This window comes from Castanea sativa, chromosome 8 (assembly GCF_040712315.1).
Source record: "Castanea sativa cultivar Marrone di Chiusa Pesio chromosome 8, ASM4071231v1".
Lineage (NCBI taxonomy): Eukaryota > Viridiplantae > Streptophyta > Magnoliopsida > Fagales > Fagaceae > Castanea > Castanea sativa.
Window position 1 is genome coordinate 40,554,998 of NC_134020.1, and position 25,330 is coordinate 40,580,327.

The 25,330-nt window shown below is 33.0% G+C and overlaps 1 protein-coding gene across 1 annotated transcript; it reads left to right on the forward strand.

Annotated features, from left to right (window-relative positions):
- Nucleotides 1-18,471: 18,471 nt before the first annotated feature.
- LOC142607704 (uncharacterized) lies at nucleotides 18,472-21,115 on the forward strand. Its single transcript, XM_075779295.1, has 2 exons — nucleotides 18,472-20,299; nucleotides 20,431-21,115. Exons 1-2 carry the CDS (start codon nucleotides 19,474-19,476, stop codon nucleotides 20,793-20,795), a joined length of 1,191 nt encoding a protein of 396 aa, XP_075635410.1. The 5' UTR covers nucleotides 18,472-19,473; the 3' UTR covers nucleotides 20,796-21,115.
- Nucleotides 21,116-25,330: the final 4,215 nt, after the last annotated feature.

Genomic DNA, 25,330 nt, shown 5'->3' on the forward strand with positions numbered 1-25,330 from the left:
GTTTTATCTCTGAAATTTTCACTAATGTTAAGAATTTGGGTTTGATTTAAGGAAACTTTATTGGTGGATCTTGAAGAAACCTTGTGCAATTGACAGATTTATTATTTATATGTTTGGCAATTGACCTATGTTACTTATGCGAAAATCTCACAATATGTCATTGAGAAAAGGAAGAAAGAAAAAACAATCCTAAACATGTAGCATGCATCAGTCAGTACCGGTCATTCCAAGTATACATTATAGAGATTCTTGAGTTCCTAAATTCAAATCTCTCAGTCAATATATTGTTGCCACTCCCAATGACTAATATATTGTAATTATATGGTGTGTATTGGACAGGGAACTACACATACTAAGGGAATTTCATATGCTGAAAGAATTATAGATACTCACGTTCGCAATATATATCACAACTAGCTACCAAATTCAACATATTAATAATTTCATATTGTTGATGACTTGGTATTAGAAAAGTTGCAACAACATTACAATTTATAATTAAAGAAGAATAGAAACTTCAACTTATATTCTCAAACTACAAATTTATTACAAAAAATGACATATGGTTCTGATATCATATTAAAGAAGATAAAATATAACTCAAGTACTATATCAAAAAATTAGAGACATAACTTGGACGTTATTAGAACAATTGAAAAAGAATGCAAATGGAGAGAGAGAGAGAGAGAGAGAGAGAGAGAGAGAGAGAGAGAGAGAGAGAGAGAGAGAGAGAGAGAGAGAGAGAGAGAGAGAGAGAGAGAGAGAGAGAGAGAGAGAGATTATAATGACCAAGGAACTAACTTGGTTCAGCCTTAAAGGCCTACATTCAAAATAGAAAGTCCTTAATGATTACATCATTATCATTAAACTCTATTTTTACAATGAACCCATTGAAAGATATTATAATGACCAAGGAACTAACTTGGTTCGGCCTTAAACGCCTACATTCAAAATCGAAAGTCCTTAATGATGACATCATTAGCATTAAACTCTATGTTTACTTGAAAGATATTATAATGAGGGACAAAATTTAGGTACAGTACTTTATGTGCTGTTCCTTAAGTTCTCCTTTTAGGAATTAGCTATGTGGCTACTCAACTAAAAAATACATTTTCATCCCATGAGAAAAAATCAACATGACAAAATTAAGAACTGTTAGGTTCTAAGACCTTAGGGACTAATGTATTAGAACTTCAATGTGTATTGTGTTGGCAAACCATGATCAAAACATTTAGTCTAGGTTTAGACTTGCTCAAAGCTTGGTTTAATGTAAGTTTGGAATCGAGTAGTTGCAGGAAATTACTGTTCTATTTCTGCACGGCTCGATCGATCGAAGAATAGACTCAATCGATCGAGAATCGTGCATTAGGAATTTTTTGCAGAATTTTAAGTCGACCCAAACACAGTTCAAGCCCATTTAGGATTTGGGTTTTAGATCTACTTCTCCCACTATATAAAGGAAACCCTAAGCACGTTTTTAAATACTTCTAAGAGAGAGAAGAGAGTGCCTCTTTTTGTATCTAGGGTCTGTAACCAAAATCTCTCTAGAGTCTTTGTTACTCATATTGCTGTTTGTGTGAATCTCTTGTGAGATCTGAGAGGTGCTTACCTTCACACAAGTTTTGGATTATCAAGAAGGAGATTACTTCAAGAACTTAATGATTATTCAGTTGCTGTCATAAGAGCTTAAAGATATACAAGCGGGGGTGCTTGTACTTGCTGGAGAATCCAAGAAAGAAGGAGTCCGTGGTCTCGGAGCTTGTACGTGGTTGTGTCAGTAAGTTCTACTGGTGGGTAGCAATAGGATGTTAGTGGTCTAAGTCGCTATTGTACAACTTCGATTCTTTCATAATGGATTCAGGTTACCTTGACGATAGCTAGGTTAAATCCTCCCCAGGTTTTTTACCGGTTTGGTTTTCCTGGGTCATCATATTTTTGTGTTTTTATATTCATGATTATGTTAACCTAGATCTGGAATTTGGACTAAGTAATAACTTGGCTTGTTAACTAGGTTAATCCAATTGTGGTTTAAGGGGTCTAAATAAACTCTACAAGAACAACACTTAAGTACTGTACCTAAGTCTTGCCCTATAATAAGTTATATAAGAAATTAACTTGGTTTAACCTTAAAGGCCTATATTCAAATAGAAAGTCCTTATTGATTACATCATTATTATTGAACTCTATTTGTACAATGAACCCATTGAAAAATATCATACATTCAAAATAGAAAGTCCTTAATGATTACATCGTTATTATTAAACTCTATGAGTACAACCATTGAAAAATATTATGATAAGTTAAATCCTAAAATGATATCAAGGATTATAGTAATTGCTCCACAATTTGGTTTCATCAAGACACTATAATTTCTTAAAATTTAAATTAAGAAAAGAACAAAATTGGGTATTTAATAGAGTTCTAAGAATATACATTAAATCAAATGTTAAAACTAATATCATGCAGCATAAGGCTGGATGATCTATAAAGTTTACAAACTACCTCTCAGACCGAATAATTTTACATCAAAATCTATGAAAATATTATTTAGCAATAAATAAACAAAATTTGACATTAAAAAAATTGCATTGAGAGGGAAAAAAATATGTGAAACTTATAATATTTTCATGAACATATTAAGTAACGCTCTTGCCCTACTTAGAATGAAAAATGAAGGCAACTTGTTACTAGAAGACGTGGATATTGTAGTGTAAACAAACGTGAAAATTTAGTAAATTACAAATAATCGAGCGGGAAAAAATATGTAACATTGTAGTGTAATAGGCGAACGGTGGATGTATTTGTTTCAATAATTACTGCATATAATCTTTAGAATTGCAAGATATTATCTTAGAATTTTCTCCATTCTTAGGTTCTTTATCTTATAAACTTAAAACCTCGCAGAAAGTATTAAATGGCCTCAATTCAATCAAACAAATTGAACAAATCAAGAAATTCCTGACAAAAAAATATTGTAATGTAGCTTATAATTAAGTCCAAGTCATAATTAGTAAAATATAAATATCACAACGCATGTTACAATTTACATTTTAGATTGAAAAATAAAAATATTTTGAAAATATATGTTGTTTATGATAGTATTAAACATGGATTAACCGCTTTCCATACTATATTTATACAAAAAATACTTAATTTAATTAAGCTATTATAATCTCTCTAAAATACTCTTATCAGCACCGTGTGATTGTATATTGTGCCAAGGTGTGTTATTATATATCAAATAAAATTATAATGATATGACAAAGATGATTTTTATTTTTTGTTATATCACTTGATAACACCACCAAATATTGAAAAATAAAATTCCAAATATATAAAATATGTAATTGGTTTCTTTATATATATAATTATAAAATTATACTCTGATAACATACCACCTTGACAAAAAAAATTTCATTCAAATTATTTTTTATTATGTTGGAATATAATAAACATATCAGTCGTTCTAGTCCCATTTTTTTAAAAATCAAATATGTAATATACCCATAAGAATGACTGTCTATATATATATATATATATATATATATATATATATATAAACATTAATAAAACTTTGAATTGAATGAAATACATATATCTATTCCATATTGTAAATATCACATCATGAATATTACTAACTATGGTTCATGTAAACCAAAAAAAAAAACTATGGCTCTTGTAGACTTAGGGTAAGTCAAAAGTTTTGTAATTTAATTAGTTGGTATTTTTTAGTATTTTCAATAAGACATCTATGGTTCAAATCTCTCTTCCAACTATTGAATTATAAAAAATAAAAAAGTATAATTTTGGCCAATGAATTCAAATCCACCTATAGTGTTTAAAGACTTTGGTGGTAAGTGGTGACACGTAATTTAATGAAAAGTCCAACCACTTGTTGCTATGAAATGAGTAAAGTTATTAATTTATGGGTCATACTGACGAGTGCCGTGCAATGGTTAAGAATCAATTTTAAGCAAGTGTTGACATTATTTTTATGAGGAATGAAAAAGTTGTTTAAATATTAAATTTTTTTTTTCTCATAAAAACTTTATTTAAATAGATTGTTAACCATTATCCTAAAAGTATCCGTTAGTATTTTTCTTAATTTATAAGAGCATAAATCATCATTTATCTGTTCTTTTTATTTTCTTATTTTGGAACTTTCACAAATTGAATCACTCAAATATGCTTCACTTTGAAGAAACACACACAATTAATGGCTTTCAGATCCTGAAATTAAGAAATTAGTATCCATCTATAATCGCTGGGGTTGAGAGGTACAAGAGTAGAAAGCGGTGCTCAAACAATAATTGTCGACCTATCTCACTCAAATTATACAGTGATTTTGGTTTCTATGTCTTATATGCAAACATACGTGGATTGGTTGGTATTTTAACGGTGTTGGGATGTGAAATTATTGCTTGTACTACTATATATCAAATAAGATTGAGTGAGTAATAATGCAAGTTTTCATTGACTAACTTCATTTCTTGCATTTAATTTTCCATTTTAAAAGTCTTGATTGTAGCACTGTTGAACAGCACGCTTTGTCACTGATTTATTTGGACTCAAATAATTGATTAATTATTTCTGGTTTGGACCAATTAATAGTAACTTGGTTTCCAAAATTTAATCTTGTGATAATTCTTGTCTTGTCTCCAATTATTCAGTTTTCTTTCTCTCTGTTACTTTTTTTTTCCCCTGATATATTTATATCTGAAATAATCAATTTATTTGATAAAATCACTTTTGGCCTCACTTTTAAGTAAATAAATTGACATTAAATAAGCTTATTTGTTAAAATCATTTTACTTTTAAATAATTAAACTGACAGTAAAATAAGCTGACGAAAAGCACGGTAGAGTTATCCAGCTTTTTTATTTTCCTGATTTTGGACTGTACAAAATATATTTCTATGCATCTTTATCTATATATAGTAGGTTTTCTCAAAAACAAATTCTATATATAGTAGGTTAATAGGTTATATTCACATGTTTAGGATTAGTGATGTTGAGTTACTGTACAATTTCCAATTATATGAGTTGACAGAATAACAAATCTGAGCTGTGAACTATATACATAGAGTGGCAGCTAGATGCTTAAGTGGTGATCACTCTCACAAACCCACATTGTAATTTCTAAATGAAGCACTACCTAGAGCACCCCACTGCACAGAATTTGCAGCCCTATAAATTCCTGTAAACAAATAATAATTTTTCTTAATAAACAAAGCAAATTAAACATCATAATCATAATAGCTAGCTATTCCCTAGTACTACGCTACAATATGACCCAAGATGCTAGTCAAATGCTGTCTGCTCCCTAGGGTTAAAAAGAAAGGGAAGCAAATTTTTGCTCATTTCAGTGCCCACGGCCACGGAGGATGAACTGTCTGAATCATGAAACTTATTAATGAAACACAAGACGAACAAAAAAGTCAGGTGAATATTTATAGAAACTAGATGTAGCCTAAACTTAGAATCATTAAACTAAGCCTAAACTTAGTTATAAATAAAACCATTCATTGTGCTAATCATTGATTGAGAGAGAGAGAGAGAGAGAATATTTGAATATGTGGGCTTCTTTGTGGCAGTTACTGCTTACATCATCAATTTTACTTTCTATCATTTCTTTCTTGTCCAATTTTGACATATTATTCCCGATTAATTTGACAGTGTGATTTTGATGGAAAACACAGAAAAAGATTCATATGTATTATAGGATTAGACTAATAAAAGCATAAGAAAACCTAAGATCATTTAGCTTTCTGGGTTTACTTACCAAAAAAAGGGGGATTTTACATTATGCCAAGACATAACTATTATAGAATATTTAAGGCGTGTCACCAAAAAAAAGAAAAAAAAAAGAGAATATTTAGGGTGAGAGCAATTTTGAATCTACACTTGCTTTTATCTTTATATAAAAAATAAAAATATAAAGAGGAAAAACTTGATTTTGACTTCTACTTTTTGGATGTCTATTTGATGAAGGAAGTGCATCCCATTAATTTTGATCCTTTCTTTTTTGGCATCCTAAATTTCCATTGAATCTGTTTGATAAGATTTTTTGGCGGATGGAGTGAAGTAAGAGAAAGAGAGAAAGAAGGAAACAGAAACCTCTTGTTGGGTTGAAATGGTAAAAGGAGCTAGAGGAGGGGAAAAGAATTTACCTATCAAACCAAATTTTCTAATAAGTGAGGAGTACTATTACAAAAACAATAATTTTTATAGCATTTTTTCACAATATTTAACTTAGTAAGGTTTTATTAATTCTCGTATATAAGTTCATAACTAATATTAATTTTTTAATTATCAATAATAACTTGAAATATTAAAAATTGTAATTTTTAGACTAATTGACAATTGAATTTGGGAAGGGACAGTATGAATTTTTTTTAAACTAATTTTTGTACTTTATCTAAGTTAAAGTAAGGGTATATATATTGAGATATTACTTTTCAATCTCCTCTTTCTGCCAAACAAGGAAAAGGAAAATCAATTTCTTCCCTCACTCCATCTCTTTGAGTATGATAATATCAGTACCACTGTGCAAGCATTTTATGCAATATTTTTAACCAAATGGTGGGTCCTATTTTACGGCGACATGTTGAGCAAAGTCAAAGTAACTATAACTTCGTCAAAAATAACCTTGTTTATAAAGCTAGAAAATTAAATTCTGTCGTTTTACTAAAAAAAAGTGAGAAAAATATAATAAAAAATTTATCCATTAGTAATAAATTATTAAGTATTAATTGTTACTTAAATAATTCCCATTTCATTTTCAATACTTCTAGTTACTTTACCCTCTTTTTTTCTCCAAATTATAGTTACTTTACCTAAACCTCAGTAAAATAACCAAGTAATGGTGACTTAAATACCCCCAATTTACCATAGAAGTTGTCTTGAACAATACCTTATTAATTAGAAATCCTAGATAGAGAAAGAAAGAAAGAGTTTGAAAATTTCATTCTATATAAAAGTCAGAAACGTGAGAGACTGGGGAAATCATGTGAAGTATTAAAATAAATTCAAGAGGGAAAAATTAAAATTGAAGATGCTGATAGAAAGTTGGTTGTTTCGTGGAGTAGTAGGTCCATGCCTATGGTAGCGCATAACCACAAATTTCTATGCCTTTTTTTTTTATCAGTTTGTAATTTCCATTATTCTATATTTTAGTCTGTGTATGGTAGAAATAGAAAGGAAGTGCTAAGCGAAGCCATCAAACCAACATGAATGTTTTTCGTACGACTAAAGGAACACAACTAATTTAGGAACATTGAGAAAATCCTTAAATGGTAGAACATATCAGTTTACTGTTTACAATAAGAAAAACATTATATTTCTAAAGATAGACCTCAATGGCACAAAGAACGAGACCAATTAAAGTCGCTAACAACAGCATATTACTATTATTTAACCAAGGGAGTCTATTCCGTCGGTCTCACCACGTCATTAGATTATTTGCCTAAAGGAAGCGTCGGTTGTATGGAACAATAACCATCTCCACTTTTGTTATATACTAATTGTTGGGTGTATAGGTATGAATGAAGTCTTATATTGAAAAATGATGAGAAAAATTAGTGTTCAATAACATAGTTGAGCTCATTCCCATTAAGGTTTAAGTTTAGACCTTTTGGGTTAACATACTTAAGCTCATTTCTATTAGGGCTTAGAGCTTAAGCCTTAGGCCTTTTGAGTTGAGTGATTTTTTATATGTTATATTAACTACTCAATGAGTCTTCCCTAAGTGTTTGTCTCTCAAACAAGTGGTAATGCTAGGTTCCCATGGATATAAGTTGAAAAAATTATTAGTTCAAATCTAACCTAACTCAAGATTCAACAAAATTCAAATCTAGCATCCCAACCAACCAACCCATGAAAACCAACTCAAAGTGTCGGGTTAGGTTAGGATGAATCAATCTTATTGATTTGGTGAGTCGAATGTACATTCTTACTAAAAAAGTTCAATTATTATTCTTAAAAATCAAAGCTAACTTTATCATCAAAATATGTGAACCCGTCAAGATAAACTATTTTTTGACAATGATCTCTTTTAGTGTTTGTGAAGACAATAACCAACTATCGATCCATCATGACTTTTGCAGTCCTTCAAAACCAAAGAATCCAACTTCTCACAATCATTTACAATCAATTTGCTAAGGGTTAAATAATTTTTAAAGAGGCTGATAGCCTGATATGCCAATTTCTATCAAAAGAGGTAAATGTTTTTGGACTCACCCTAACCTAGTGATCTCACATGATGCGTTCCATCCCTAGTACATTTGGACCCTTTGGGGTGCACAAACATGACTCGATCGTGGAACATATCAAATTCCCTTCCAAAATGGCAAGAGATCAAGAACGTCCCACTTATCCCGAGAAGTGTGTAGTGTAGTGAGTAATAATTCTGGATTCTTTCTTTGATTGTCTGAGGATACTGTGCATTGGTCAACGATGAGCAGGGATTGGACGGTGATAAGAATTTGTTTGACATTTTGGACTTAACGTGTGATGTGACTAGGGATGACCGTGATAGGCAAGCTGGCTTCCTTTTTTATGTGTCAACATCTATATGGCTCTTTTGGTTTCTATCTTTTATATATATTTACCCCCCTTTTCCGAAAGTAAAATCTAGAATTCAATTCTTTGCATTTCCCAATTCTTCGTAGGACTTCCAACTTTGCTTTCAAATTTGTGTTACTTTAATTTCCTTTGTATATATATTTTAGTTACCTAAATCTGTAAGAATTTTGTGAAGGGTATAGCATGATTAATCTGTGATTACTGTTTGCGATTTGTTTAGTTGGTGTTAAATTTCCTCATTAACTAGAGAAAAAGGAAGCATGGTGGAACATTTATTCCCCTAATCTTTGATCGCCTCAATAGAGAAGGAGTGTACATGCCAAGATAGCACAAAAGTAAGTCATATATGTGTGGAACATCTCGCTTCACTAATGAGTTATGTTATGGTTCAAACAACACCATTTTCCTTATTAAAGAAAGTAAGAGTTTGTTTAGAATTCACTTATTTTACTGAAATTGAAAACTTTTTACTGAAAATATTGTAGATAAAAGTAAAAGTTAGCTGAAATAATACAATAGGGTCTTATGAATTGTACAAAAAAGTGTAATAAGACCCATGAATAGTAGCAAAAAAAAGTACAATGGGACCTTTGAGTTGTGTTATGGTTCAAACAACACCATTTTCTTCATTAAAGAGAGTAAGGGTCAGTTTAGAATCCACTTATTTTATTGAAACTGAAAACTTTTTACTGAAAATATTGTAGATAAAGGAAAAATTAGGTGAAATAGTACAATAGGGCCTCGTGAATAGTACTAAAAAGTGTAATAAGGCCCATAAATAGTAGCAAAAAAAAAGTATAGTGGGACCTCTGAGTTATGTTATGGTTCAAATAACACCATCTCCCTCATTAAGAGACTAAATGATAAGGTCATTAATTCAAATTTTTTTATGAAGATTGATTCAAAATCTTATGTTAACTTAATAATATAAAAACAATACTCATAATGTTTTTTTATGAGGTAATGTTAATGATGCCTATAAGGTCACAATTTGCATCCAAACCCAACAGTAAGAAGGGGATAGGTCCAAAAAGCTCAATACAATGAAATTTGTAGAGAGTGAGCTTGAAATCTAGGTTTTAGTGATGTTGTATGACAAATATGATGGACTAGATTGCTATGTCACACATAATGAACTGTTTAAGTAATAGAATTTATCCTCGAACACAAGCTGAGAATGATTTGTGTTATCTCTCCCTCTTTCAACAATAGATTACAGTTATGGGTATTAATGTGTACAGTGTTTTTCTTTCTTCTTTTTCTCCCTCCTCCTGAACGTCCTCATTTTCCTTTTATATCATCCACCTTCTTCTCCCCATCTTCCACGTATGGATCAGATTTCTGATTTAGATACTTGTCCCATCCACCTCTCCTGAAATCTTTGGAGGCAGCTGTAAGGCTGAACCCTGATGCTCAGGCACCACTTCCCTATTAATGAGGTTAGAGAAGTAGTTGCAGAGCATTCAATGCGGTAGTAACAGCTTTATCTTAGATATTTCATTGTCCTTCTTCTTATCTTGTACATCTATCATGCTTACCTTTACCTAAGGATCTTTTAGAATATTGTTTGTGGACGTTAACCAGCCCTTCTTCTACTAAAGCCGATGATATATTCTTCCTCGGACCACATCCGTGGATATACTTGACCAAATATCACTTCTTTGCATATTAGTACTGCTTAGTGGGTTGACGTTTTTACATCCTCGGACCATTCAGCGTCCTCAGATTGGGCCTTTAGCTCAACAAACACTCTTGGGCCAACCTAACACGTAATCCTGGGCTCATGGACCCTACAATGCCCTTACAACAATTGTTAATAGACCATTATAAGAAAATTTTGACACTATTTTCATGAGACACATAAAAAGCTGTCAACAACATTTATTATTTTATCATTCTCCCAATAAATTTTTTTTTAAAATAGCTTTTAAACCAATTTCCTAAGGTATTGGTTGACATTTCTCTTATTTTATTTAATGAAATTTCTTACAATTATTATGGTATTGTCTTGCATGTGTGATGAATTAAAAATCTCTGAGGATTATTTAGGTATTTGCATCCCCCCCCCCCCCCCTTTCCCTTAAGAAAATGACTGGTTTTCTAGGAAGGATTTTCTGGAAATATAATTGATTTTGAGAAATATTAATTATATGAACAAAAATTTTCATTCATAAAAACAAACTCCACGTGGAAAAATTATTATTATTATTTGGGACATTTGTGAGCTCAAATGATAAAAGTTATATATATATATATATATATATATATGAAAACAATTTTTTGCAGTATTACATTTATTTTTCGTAAACCCAATATGTATGTTTCAATATACCAAACATACAAAATGCAAAAATTTCCGCCAAAGCAATTAAAACCACTAAGGAATTGTAAATACTTCATTAGGTTAAAAAAAACAAAATTAAACTTTTTTTTATTTTATTTTTATTTCTATTTATAAAGATAAAATAAGAAGTTTCTAAAACGAGGCCGAATTTTAAAGAATTATAGATGAGAATGATATTCAAATCAGTAAAGTTCATATAGTCATACAAATTTTACTATGAACATATCCTTTGAAAGGCAATGTGTGTTGATCAATTGATATGGTTACATCCACGATGAAAGATGAGGGAGAAGATGAGGAAGATGTCAAAAAAAGAAAAAAGAAACGAGGGGAAGAGGTGAATAGGAGGAAAAGATTCTTTAGATTGCCTCGACGAGTTTGTTTGTGGGCCCAATTGATTTTTCCACAAGAATGAAAATTTAGAATGCCTAATAAATTGAAGGGTTTGAACAATTCTCATTCTAAATTATTTATAAGGAAGAATGTTTTTTTTTTTTGGAATCTACTACAAATCAACATTAACAAATAAGTACAAAAAAGAGAGGAGCAAATTGCTTTCTTATGCCTTGAAAACTATAGAATAAATTTTTGATAGAGTTAACAAACAAAATTTAAGGATATTTAGTAGAAATTGCAAGAAAAAATTTGGTTTAAGAGTTTAAAGTGGAGGATTCTCTAACTGCTATCTTACTTCTTTCAATAAGGCAACAGTTTGGAAAATGGTTCTTTATTTCAATTTTCAAGTGAAGTAAAGATGGTGCTATTTCCAAAAGTTTTGGACTCAATCCCTAAAAGTTAAAGTCAAAGAGAAGAGTGGTAGAGGGCTTCCTTGTGTAGCCCACTATTTAATCATACGATAAAAAATTTGGTGAAGATGATGTTTCAAAGGACTGCCAAGTGGAAGCAAACCCTTGGTGGTTAGCTCCTACTAGGGCTTTGGATATGTACCAATACAAGGGTAGTAAATGTTTAACCAATAAATCCACAATGAATAGTAATTATTAAATGATGTTGCTTTTAACTTTTTATATGATTTAATTAAAAAATGAAGATACTATGTGCTAGGACACGGTATGAATATAAAGACGTGCGTAATGGAAAACGAAAAACACTACAACAAAAAAAGAAAAAAACAGAAATTGGAAGCACGATTACTAAAAATAATATAAAATAAAGTAGTGGACACTTATTTATGCCAACAAAAAAAAATATATAGAAAAGAGTTTTGGCTTTCTAATACTATGATCTGAGAAACCAAAACCCCAAAAATCAACAGCACTAAGTGATCCTTTTCTTTTGCTTCCTCAAAAGCCAGTTAAGAAAAATGATTCCTCATGAGTGCAATAATACTTGCAAGAACAAGGGCTTGACGTTAACTAAAGAGCACTTTAAGCCTGTTAAGAATAAGGTGAGTGAGTGCCTTTCATATCTAAAATACACCTAAATGTGGGACTAAAGAAGTGCTTTCCATATCTACCAACACGTTTGTGTCTGAGAGAGAGAGAGAGAGAGAGAGAGAGAGAGAGAGGGTTATGTGGGCGTGCTTTGAAAAAGAGGAACTTCCACACAAGCTTACAAGATGTCTCTCTCTTTTGGAAGAAAAAATTGAAGAAATTCATTGAATGAATCCTAGTATAAGGGACCAAGGATGAGACTTGTGTGGCCCCAAGGGACAAGCAAAAGGCTTGGGGTAAGGGGTAAAACAATGCGAATTGCTTTTCTTTTGCTCTTTCATGTGCTATGAACTTCAAATACTTTGCCAAAGTTTCCCATCAAATTTTGTCACTTAGGCTTGAGTGGCATAAATAAACAAACAAACATATATACATATATAACCCGTGAATTAATGATCTTTGTTGCTTGAGGGGCATGAGGACAATTGGGAATTTTCTTTTCCGCAAATAGTCTATTGGAAGGTTACCCTCCCTCTAATGCTTCTTATAGATATAAGTATTAGTTAGCTATAACTTATTTTTTAGTTTTTTTGAAAAATAAGTTGTTTAACAATGTTACACCTAAAAAAATTAAGTATTTATATAAAATGCAGTAAGTATAAATGTCTCACAAATTCATCTCTTGCATATATATATATAACCCTGTCTACCCACAGATTTTGTGTGGTTCAAAGAATAATTCCAAGTTGAACAAGGTAGAATATTTCCTCTTGACCTAGAGTAACCTAAAATTTTTGCACATTGTTCAAACAAATACAAATAATTTTACTTAAACATGTTCAAAAAAGTCAATTATCTTCATTCTAACACGCCACTCCATCTGCTTTAACATCCAATGCACCTGAGTAGGAAATATTTTCAAAATGTAATAATAAAAATTAAATGATTAATTTATCACCTTCCTATCAACTCAAAGGAGTGGTGATATACAGTGTTATTATCAAAAGATTCAGAACAAGAGATCGTGTTTTCGAATCTTATTTCAATTCACATCAGTTCATTTTGCAAAAGCCCATCTATTGGGTCCTACACTTTTTTTGGCTGGTAAGTAACCTACAAGAGTTGCTCAAATCCTCAATGATTGGTCTTCATGTTGGTTCTAGGTTTCAAAAATAAATAAATAGAAGACATGTAGACAAAGGTTTATTAATAACCTAGAGAAAGTTTTGTGTGGATTTGGAGTGAGGGCTAAGGACAGGTGATAAGGGTTAAAGCCAGGTACTAATTAGGATGCCCACCTAGTGTTTTCATGTCACCACTCACCACCAAGAAGTTCCCTTAGTGTGAAGGTTTTGATATCCTCCATATCTTTCCCATTTCTCTTGATTATTTTCCTGTATTCCTTTTAAAATATTGCTATCTTGTCCAATTTCTAGCATTCCTATATTTAGTTGATCACTTGGCTTGCTATCATTTTTTATATCCTCTGCCTTTTGATCACTTTCCTTTTTTATTATTTTTATTTTGTTTGCTATCATTGCTAGTAGCTTTCAAGAACATGTAATTGTGATGGTCTTTGTACTATGCTGCCATCACTATGACATACATCATACTTTTGTCTATTTTTTTTCCTTAATATTTTAGTTTCTCTTTTGCATTCAATCTTTACTTATGGTGCATTGTGTGTTGTATGTAATGTCTAAAAATTTAGAAATGTGGGTATTGCAACAAATACAAAAAGAGGAGATATGTTAATATGATTTTGGTGTCTTTTCAGGGAGGCTGGTGACGAAAGTATAAGCATGGGACAGCAGGGAGAGATCCAAAATTAACATTTGTGTAGATTTTGTTTAGGTATGACACCAAGTTGGCTTATGATGTACGAAGATCCTAGATTTTGAGTTCTTTCTTATTTATATTTTCCTAGTGTTTGTAAAGAATGACACATATTATTACACATTCTAGATTGTCAATTTGGTACCCAAATACCACTATAACATGGTGATCTTGCCAATGAACTTTTGATCTAATAACATTTGATCTCCTTTTGTGGAGTTGCTTGGATGTTCGAAACTCCCTCCCCACCCATTTTACACTTAAAAGTTGGAAGGGGCCAAAAAAAAAAAAAAACTTTGAGTTTTCATTTCATTCAACGAGATCAATGCACCTAAACCTTTGGCACTAATTTGATTTTTCTACAATATTATAAGGAAGTAAAATAGTAAATTTAATCATTTAATTATATATTTTAACAATTTTCTATTCAACCCCCCCTCCTCAACCTTTGAGGTTCAATGCGTAAAATATTTAATGTAAATAAGGCGTATATGATAGGGGCATAGTTTAACTTCATCACCTTAGTAAACATCTGCTAATTTCAAAAAAATAAAAAATGTAACTATTTTGTTTGAATCTTAGATTGCTGGCTAATTTTGTGTCAAATTTTCTTGTATCCAGTTCATTCTAGTTGAGTGTATTTTGTTTTTGTGGGTATTTAAGTTTTAATTGAGTTAGTAAGTTGGAGTGTGCATGTATTGAAGTGGAGTTGAAGAATGCATAATTTCACATGTACAAAACTAACATGTGACTATGTGAGGCAAATTTGTGATATGAGATTCAAATTTGAAAAACAATTGATTTGTGGTTTCGCCTCTCTTTCCTTGCCTCCCGTTTCACACGTCCAAAATGTATGAATTGAGAGAATTTTGTTATTTTCTTTCTCATATTCTAGCCTAGTCCTTCACTATTTAATATTTATACTCTCATTTCCCACAAATTTTATACACCCAATTCCTATATGAAGAGTAAGAGAGAGTCCCTAAACTCTAGAGAAACATCCTCATCAATATCTCTATAGTCTTCCTCTCTCTATTGCCAAATTCAATGAGAAGTGGTTAGAACCATCGCATCCAATTTGACCTCATAGTCGTTGGTGTTGATTGGTATTTGGAAGTTATTGGTGTTAAGTTTAGACTCCTTACCAGAATATGTTTAACCTAATATTACACTAAGTTGATTAACAAGATTGTTATTCAAGATTAAGTTAATCACAAACAGTAAAGCAGCGGAAAATAAAAAATACAAAGATCTGATGACCCAGGAAAACTTAACTGGTAAAAAACCTGGGGAGGATTCAACCTAGCTATCCTCAAGGTAAAAACAGATTCACTGTGAAAGAATTGAAGTTTGTATAATAAGACTTAGACCATTAGCATCCTATTGTTATCTCGTGTAGAAAAACTTACTACCACAACCACATGATAACTTCGAATCCACGTACTACTTCTTTCCTTGATCTGCAGCAACCACAAGTTCTCCTTCTTGTGACTTTGAGACACCTCTCAAAGGTTTTGGATCTTCTTGAAAGTTCTTTATGCAGCAACTGAATTCACCATCAAGTTCTTGATGCAAATTTTGATCTTGATAGCTCTATGTATGTGTATGAAGGTAAACACCTCTCAGATATCATAAAAGATTCAACACATAACTCAACAAAAGACACTAAAAACGTGGCTAGGATTTTTCCTTTTATACTTGGAGTGAAACACTTAATGCTTCATATGGGTTTAGGTTGGTTTGAAAATACTGTAGAAAATTTTTGTTCTACGATTTTCAATCGTTTGAGCCTAATTTTCGATGGATCGAGCCTTACAGAATTTAATCAATAATTTCCTGCAATTACTCAATCCCAAACTTACACTTAACCAAACTTTGAGCAAGCCTAAACCTAGACTTATTTTTTTGATCATGGTTTGCCAACATATACAAAGTGAAGTTCTAATACATTTAGTTCCTAAAGTCTTAGAACCTAACAATTGGATCAACCTGAATCAGCCACAGTGGTTTGAAATTGCAATTGAAGCTTAATTATGGATCCGGATGCTAGAGTAGGGAAAAGGACTCAGAGTCGGATGCTAACAGGAACTTAGAAGACTTGAGTACATATTTGCGAGTGGACTTTTCTAGCTTTGAGGTCATGAAGAGGTTTTTCTACCTACTTCTTAGTTTTTCCTCTTCGATAACACGTGTTACCTTGTGGTTTGATTTTTTGTGGACCGTTTATTTACACACCTATATTATCATCATGCTTAGTCTAATTTGTTAATCACTTTTATTTGGACTAAATTGTTGAATTATCCTAAAATCGACCAAGCTAGAATTAATTTGGGGTCAAAATCATTACCATTGTTAAATTCGGTGGTTCTCACATTTAGTCAAATATGGTAACATAAACCATAACTGTTGTTTTTCTTTTCCCCAAGCCTTGCTCTTGTGCAAAACTTACGTATACACTGTCATGACTTTGTGGTGCACTTATATTAGTTCTCAAAAAGAAATCACAGGGCAACAATTAGAATCCGAGCATTGGTGCAATATTTGTTAAGACCAGGAATGTTGGCAGATGAATAACTACTAATTAGACCATGTGAAGGGCTGGATCAATTCTTTTTATAGTATGAATTTAAATGTGTGTAAATAATCTTCTAATATTATATCCTATCCCTAATCTTCTAATCTTCTAAATAATCCTCTAATAGTATGAATTTTAAAGTGTGTAAATTGGGGAAGAGTTTAAACTTTTAGTACATGTGGTGGTAGTTTATTACAAAAGAAACTATCCCTATCCGGACTATGAAAAGGTTACTGTACGTATGCTGTCTACTTTCACTTTGTGCACCATGTTATAAGTCCATGTACATGTTCATAAAAAAAAAGAAAAAGAGAGAAGATGTTATGAGTACATGTTCATAAGAAAGATGTTATAAGTAGGTAAGTACATGTACCACATACCATTGCTGATAAAGACCAGTTGACTGGTTTTGCAATTTAAATCCTTCTGGTAACCTAATCTAAAATATACAAAGAAAACCCCCCAAAGTTGATCTATAAACTTTGATACCTGTTATTAGGGCAACAGAAAAGAATCTATACTAAGACGAAACAATCAAGGCTTCACAAATTCAGGGAACCATGTCCAGGCATATGCAATGTAGTCCTCAAGTGCATTCTGTCAAAGCTGCAGCAGTCCTTTCAGTCTCAATGACCCTGGTGGTTTCATCTAAAAAGAACAAGAAAAACTACAATGGTTTCGAGAAGCAGTTTAAGAGAGTCACAAAAAGTCCTATCAATCACTGCTTTTATGTTTTATCCAACAAATGCTTGAGAATTACAGATGTAATATCAGCAACTTGAACCACATAATGTACCATACTACCATGTATTCATCAAAAGCAGAATGGAGTATCAACACAATTTACCAATTATATTAGAAGTATATATATAAATAATATAGAGAAAGACAAACACAAAAGCACAATTTACCAATTCACTTGAATCACTCCTGTGCCCTTTCATTTTCATGTTATATTCAGTTAAAATGGTCAAGCACTAGATGGTATTAAAATTTGATTTCCAAACTCTGCAAATAAAAACTTGACCACCCACCTGGCAGCACCTACTAACTAATGTTTTGATACACGCAAAATAACCATTAAAATTTGACCAACTTAAAGATATTCTGCTAGTTTTATACACTGCAACAAATAAAATGTTGGTATTTGATCTGTGTTCTTCTATTCAATGAAAGATTGTCTTCATTCGGAGGAAAAATAAACATAAAAATAAAGATTGTCTGACAAATGTTCACCCATTTCCTCACATGACAAATGCAATCTAATCGACAAAACAGATAGATATGGGGACTTATAGAAGGAGGCCTACTTGGACTCCACGTTTAATCAATGAAAAAATAAAAATCAAATTTGTGTGATTAATGCAAGTATTGTACACGCGCCTGACTGAAGCAAATCATGGGGTGGGACCTTGAATGTGTGATTTGGGAAGACTCAGAGAGTCACAGTCACACACACAAATACACATATAAAACACACCTCCACGCGCTTTCGAAAAGGTAAGGAATAACACACACACAGACACAGTAAAAAGATGGTTTTGCTTAAATGAATGAGATATGTCATGTCACATTGGAGAGGGGCCATAAATTTACAAAAACTAAAGAACAAAAGTCTTTATACACTCTCTCAACTCTACTATAGTTAGTGTGATTATTGGAGAGAGATAGAGATAGAGATAGAGATAGATAGAGAAAGGAACCCACCTCAAGTTTTCGCTTTCCAGGAAACCATATAGTGAGAGAGAAACACAAAAGAGAGAAGAGAGAGTGTGAGTGTGAGTGTGAGAGTGAGAGGTAGAGAGGAACCCACCTCTCAGTTTTCGCTTTCTAGGGAAACCATATAGAGTTTGAGAGAGAAAAAGCTCAGAGAAGAACGGAAGGAGAAGATGATGACGATGATGATGAGAGAGAAAGGTCGGCAACAACAATAACAGAAGCAAGCAGAGAGGAAAAAAAAAATTCAAAAAATACACTCACTCACTCAGAAAGGTCGTTATTGCATTTTTATTGTATCTCCTTGATCTCTCTTACTTACTCACTCATTCACTGCTCTCTTCTGCTCTCTCTGGCCCCCCACCCTCCCCACCTTCCTCTCAAAACTCACTCTTTACTCATATCTCCTTCTCAAAACCCCAACTTTTTTCCCTCACAAAAGCCAAAGTGACAGTATTTACTAGTCTCAGAGCCGTAGCCAGAAGCAGCAGAAACAGAAAAACAGCAACAGCAGAACTTAGCAGTGCTCTCTCTCTCTCTCTCTCTCTCTCTCTCTCTCTCTCTTTTAAGTCTCTTCTTTCTTCACAAATTTAACAATAGAAAGTCACTCAACAAACAAACAAGATCCAACTCCCTCACTCTCAAAAAAAATTACCCTTTTTATTTAGTTTCTGTCCCCTCCACTCTCTTTTAAACTCTCTGAGAGAATTGCAGAGAAAGAGATAGACCCCACTTTTTTACATACATAACACCTACATAGATACACTCCTAGATTGAGCTCAAAACCCCAACGCTGCTCTCTTCTTCTCTCTCTATAAATAACAATAATAACGAGAGTTTTATAAAAATTTGGTAACAACGGCATCAACAGTTGTGGCTACTACAAGGAGGTTACCTTCAGATTCTGGAGCCTTTGCAGACTGGGTGGCTTCATCGTCATCATCACGCGCCGCTGCACCGGATGAACTCTCCCTTGGCTTCAACGCTGGTCCCACCGCACCTGGACCCTCCAGCACCACCGGACCCATGTGGTCTTCGGGCTCCAACACCAATAGGCCTCTCAACTATGGCCTTGCCACTCCAACCCCAACTGATATGCCTATGGTTGGTCTTCGTGATGTCTTTGTTGTGGCCACTCCAGCCTCTTCTTTTCACCACAATCTTAATCATCACCACCATCACCACCACCACCATGACCAAAGCAACATGCTCTCTGATCCTCACTCTCAATTCAACTCTTCAAACCCCGCTACTGCACTTGGTGTTGGTGTTGGCGTTGGCGTTATTCCTTTACTCACTGCCACTCCTTGTGCTACTCAAAATCTAGCTCTTGATGATGATACTAGTAATATGTTTAGTAATAGGAATAGGAGTGGTGGTGGTATTGGTGGTGGTGGAATTCAGTTTTGGCAAAATCAGCAGCAGCAACAACAACAACAACATGCGCATTATTTTAAGAAGCCAGCGATTCTTGAACATGGTGGAGGTGGGAATTTAGTGCAAAGTGGTGGTGGGATTGGAGGGTCGAATACAACATCTTCTTCTACAACTACGTGTCAAGACTGTGGGAACCAGGCTAAGAAAGATTGTACTCATAGAAGGTGCAGGACTTGTTGTAAAAGTCGCGGTTTTGATTGTGCTACACACGTGAAAAGCACGTGGGTACCAGCGGCTCGGAGAAGGGAACGCCAACTCATGGTTGGGGCTACTGGTGTAGCAGCTGGCTCATCTGGGTCTACCTCTGGTGCTAAGAAACCTAGACTTATTGCCTCGCAAACCACAACAACTTCTCATACTTCTACTTCTAATACCACTCCACCGCGAAGCTTTGATACTAGTTCTAGTCACCAAGGTTTGAACTTTTTACTTATCTCTCACTTTCGATCATAAATAAAGATGCCCTTTTGATATTTTTGGTGTTTTTGATAGTTTAGGGTTGATGTGAGTGAATTTTGAGTAGGGTTTGTGTTGAATTATGCACAGATGTGAGTTTTAAGGAGGCATTGCCTGGACAAGTACGTGCACCAGCGGTATTCAAGTGTGTGCGAGTGACAGCAGTGGAAGATGGAGACGATGAGTTTGCGTATCAAGCAGTTGTGAAGATTGGTGGCCATGTGTTTAAAGGGTTTCTGTATGATCAAGGGGTTGAGAATAATAGTAATAGAGAAGGGTATCCTAATATATCTGAATTGCATTTAGGTGGTGGTGGTGGTAATAGTAATGGTGGTAATGGAGGTAGAAATGGGGCTTCCTCATCATCCCCAATGCTCGATCCCACTGATGTTTATGCGCCCTCAGGCGGAGGAGGATTGCTTGGAGGATCAAGCTATGGTAATCCAATAAATTGAAATACATTCCGGGTATATGGTAGTTTATCAATATAGACTCGGAAGGAATGGCATTGTAGGCTAATTCTTCTTTTGTTTACTAATATTATTGATAGGAGTTTGTTAAATTATTCTCTAGTCTTTGTATCTTATTAACATATGTCATGCTCTCAAACTTTCTTGGGGTTTGATTTTGTTGTTCCTGGCCTTAGTTATTTACCTTTGTCATTACAGTGAGAGGATGATTATATGCTAGTGACACTACGTTTGCTAACTTTAAGAGTAATTTGTGTATTAATTTACTAAAAATGGATAATAAAAGACTAAGTAATTTGTTCCAAGTATTAACTAGTTCATAGTAATTTGTGATATAATAATATCTGTTTGCTTTTCTGTAGTTGCTGCCTTTTCAAAATTTCTTTTTGATCTTGGAGTTTATTATAAATATATTTTAAAGGTGAATTCTACAGTGTAAAGTATTACTCATTCAGAGACATAATGGTTTTTTTACCTTACCTTTGTATGTTTTCCATTTTTGTCTTTGCTTGAATACCTTGCATTTCATGTGTTAGACATAAGCAAATTATCCTGGGTCTAGAATTTTTCCCATTAATAAAGTATTTCCTTCCTATTATATATTTTTTCAATCATATATTTTCATGCTTGAGACTGAACAGTAAACATTGCGCCAGTTCTCTTTACTGTTTGGTTTGTTTGGTTCATTATGAACTAGAAGTAAATGTGGATATCATAATGACGATGCCGCTTTAGACTTTAGCATGATAAGTAGTTGTGATGTCACCATCATTTGTTGCCAATGAAAGAGCATTACATGAATGTCCTTTTCAAGCCACATTACTGCTTGTGGCATTTCTGCAGTGTGTGGACAAACTTGCAATTGCATGCATTCATGAACGCGCATGATGTACCTGCTTCCGCTGTTAATCCTTGTATGGATATGTTTTCAGCTTTGAATTTCAACAGACGCTTATCCAACCTTAATATCTGTTTTATCATATTGCAACTTAGTGTCACAGGTTTTGTCTAGATTTTTTGTAGGTATAGATGCAGAATTCTTTAGTCACTGCTTAGATTCGTTGATGACTTATAATGCACTACTTTAGCGCTTGCACAATACTTTTTGTTATTAAACTAATTGGTGAAATTCATTCTGCCTTATGCTCAATTTGCTATTTGTTTATCTTTGTCCCCCTCAGTGTATGCCTTAACGTATGAACTATTCATTATATTGAGTATCTATACAATTGTTTATTAATTCTTTTTTATCTTGATGTTTTTAATTTTACACCTTTTTCATATATAATTTAGCCATAATGTTATTATGTGCTTACCAGGATGGTTGTTGTCGGATGTTTATTTGGCTGGCTTCTGATGATACTTTATTCCTTGAGATGCTATGGTGTATTGCTTGAGATTCTATGGATGTATGTGACTGAAACCTTTTGGCTGTGATACAGCATACAAATGTTGACTAATCTGGATTAAACAAAGAGGTGTCCATATTCAATGCTTGCTTGGATTTTCTTTTCACCTCACATGCTGTCTGCTTTCGATGTCTGAAAATTGAATTATAAAAAGAAGGATTTTGTCATGTGGATTGCATTATATCTCGGCAATGCTTATATAATGTTATTCCACTAGATTTGTGGCATTCAATGCTTGCTTGGAATTTCTGTTTAATTAAGAACAGGCCCTACCTTTCTTGCTTTATTAGGAACAGTGCACACCTATGTCCATGCATGTTGTTTATTCTAAGATTATTGGATAATTGCATGTAGGATAACTCCAAAAAACATATATTCTCTTCCTAGTACAGAAATACACACAATTTGACAAAATTTAAAGTGTTACAAGAAAGATGCATTAGCAAGCTTTATTCTTCTTAGTCTATTGTTCCTACCTTGACTAGTCTGTTCAGATCTATAGCCAATCCCAAATTTTGCTACTAAGGCTTGTTGTTGTTGTTTGTAAAATTCCATGCTGGCAGTAGGTTCAAGTAACAAAACAATTTCCCCCCCTTGTGAATGAGGAAGATAGAGGGCACTGAGGAATTATCTAATATAGCTTGTCAATGGTTCATAATTTTGGGTGTGTCCCTAGTTCCCCAAAGTAGTGCAGGTACGATACCCATTCATAGATCTTAACTAAAAAAACTTATTTATTTCATGAATCTTCATGAACTCATTAGGTTGTTATATAGTCGATTTTAAATCTGAACTTTGTTAAGGAGTGACTTGTTGCATTTAATCTAACTTTTACTGTTTTACGACTGTAAGAAAGAGGGAAGTTTAGCGTGTTTTTCTGAATTTTGATCATATGATAGTTAATCCTAATAAACAGTGAGAATTTATTGTATGCTAATCAACATATAGCTAGGAGAATTTCATTCCTTCTTCCCCTCATTTTTCTGATATTTGAGTTGGCGTATTCTGTCACGAATGATTTCTCTGCATTAAGCTTTTCTACTAGGTTCTCATGCTTATTTTGTTTCACAAATACAAGCTAAGTAACTGACAGAAGCTAAACATAAACGTCAGTAAAATATGGTAGTTTTGATCATCAGTTCCATGTTGGATTGAGGACTTGTAAATGACATGTTCATGGTTTGGTAAATAATGCAATGATTTCATCTTTAAATTGTTTTCAAGAGCAACTACCAAAGCAAGAAAAAGTGGTTTTCAAATGTAAGTTTGGAGCATAAATTTGCAAGAAGATTTCAAGAATTCAAAACTTGGCAACTTTTCTATCATTCTTTGTATTATTCTTTTATGCAAAGGTTTACAGCATTCCATTTTCTTTGCTGTTTGTTAGGCTTCACCTAAGACAGAAACTGAGTTAATGGCTGCATGCCCTTAGCATTTGAGTGTGCTTTTGTAATGCTTGTATGTCCCATCACTCTTGCGTGCATCTTTGACATTGTGCATTAATTGTAGCACATTTGATGTTAGGAACATGTTTTCTATTTATTTATAAAATTTTAGGAACATGTTAATTGAACTAGAAATCCAATTTCAGCCATGTCTTGAAATGTCAAAGATGGATGACATAATTGGATTGATTCATTTTCTAGTCTTCCTTGCATTCCACTAAGAGGATCTGGACTTCATTTACTAGAATCCTTTAGTTTTGATGGAAGTGTTTAGTAAAGTCACATCATTATCCCACTTAGATCTGGCATACACCTTAGTATAACTTAATGAGACAAGATTCTTAAGTCTCTCCTTGGTTGGCTTATCACACTCTTGATTTTTGATTCGCTTTTTGAACTTTAGTTTAGTAGAAAAATTGCTACAAGACAATAATTAATTTATCTATTCCTGGATTTTTCTATTTCTATGCAGTGCTGTTAGAAACTTTGGTAATACCTTTACTTTAAAAAAAAAAAAAAATTAGAAGAGTTATTTAATATTTTCATGTTATATTAGGTGTCCTTTACCCTTTTTATATATACCTGTCTCCAAATCCTTGATGCAATTTCTTTTATGATACCTTGTACAGAATTTAAAAGAGAATATACTTCATGAAATTAAAAAAAAAAAAAAAAGGGTGAAAGATTACCTAGGGTCATTGATCAATATTGGCAATAAACTTGCTTCAAATTTGCAGGCAATAGACTTGCTTTTTTCAGCATGCCATAAATTCAGTGCATAGACCATGTAAACTTATCATATTAGAGGTCAATGCATTACATAATTTTCTAGTATCATGGAATTGTTAAAAAAAAAAAAAATGTAAAATGAATATATTCTGGGACCTAGGCTGAGCAAGGAATGAAGGGGAGCTCTCTATGCTCTCTCCACTGCATCAAATTTGTTTTGACTGCTATTTTGACATTCCAATGATTCCATTAGCATAAATCTTTACATTTTGTATTGCTTAGAATATGATTCTTGTTGTATGTGACATCTTATTAAGTTTATTTCTGTTTCACTTCGTGCATTGACTTTGTTGAGGTTTATGCTTGTGTGTGGTTTCATAGCCCTTAATTTTGGTAATGCCTTCTTTTTGACTTCCTTGAATGCTGTGGGAAATGGAGGTACAAACGCACCCTTTGGAAAACAAAGTTATTGGTCTCCAGGGTTTTGTAGTACTCAAGAGCTGAAACCTTCAATCATGGATTCTAGGTTAGTGCAGCATTTTGTTTGTTTACAGTTTATTTCCTTAGTGGCAATTGGATGGTTTTCATTCAGCCCTAAAGAAATAAAAGAGGCCAAAAACCGTGAAGAAGGAATGATGCTGTTAAGTTGTACTGAGCAATAATAATTTTGAAAATAATGCGATAATTTTTATTTTTCCTTCTTAGAAAAATTTAACTCTTTAGGCTGCATGCTAGGCATAGCTAGCTAATAAGTAATAGCAATAATAATATGGGCTTTAATCTTGGTTAAAATTCTTTGACCTATAGGTAACAAAAGGAAAAAGTTTAGCTGCGATCTTCCTTGAACCTATTATGTGACAAACTAACAAGAGACCACTCGTATAGTTTTAGTGGTGGCTTTAGGAATTTTATTCATTAAAGCTGGTTACCAAGAAAT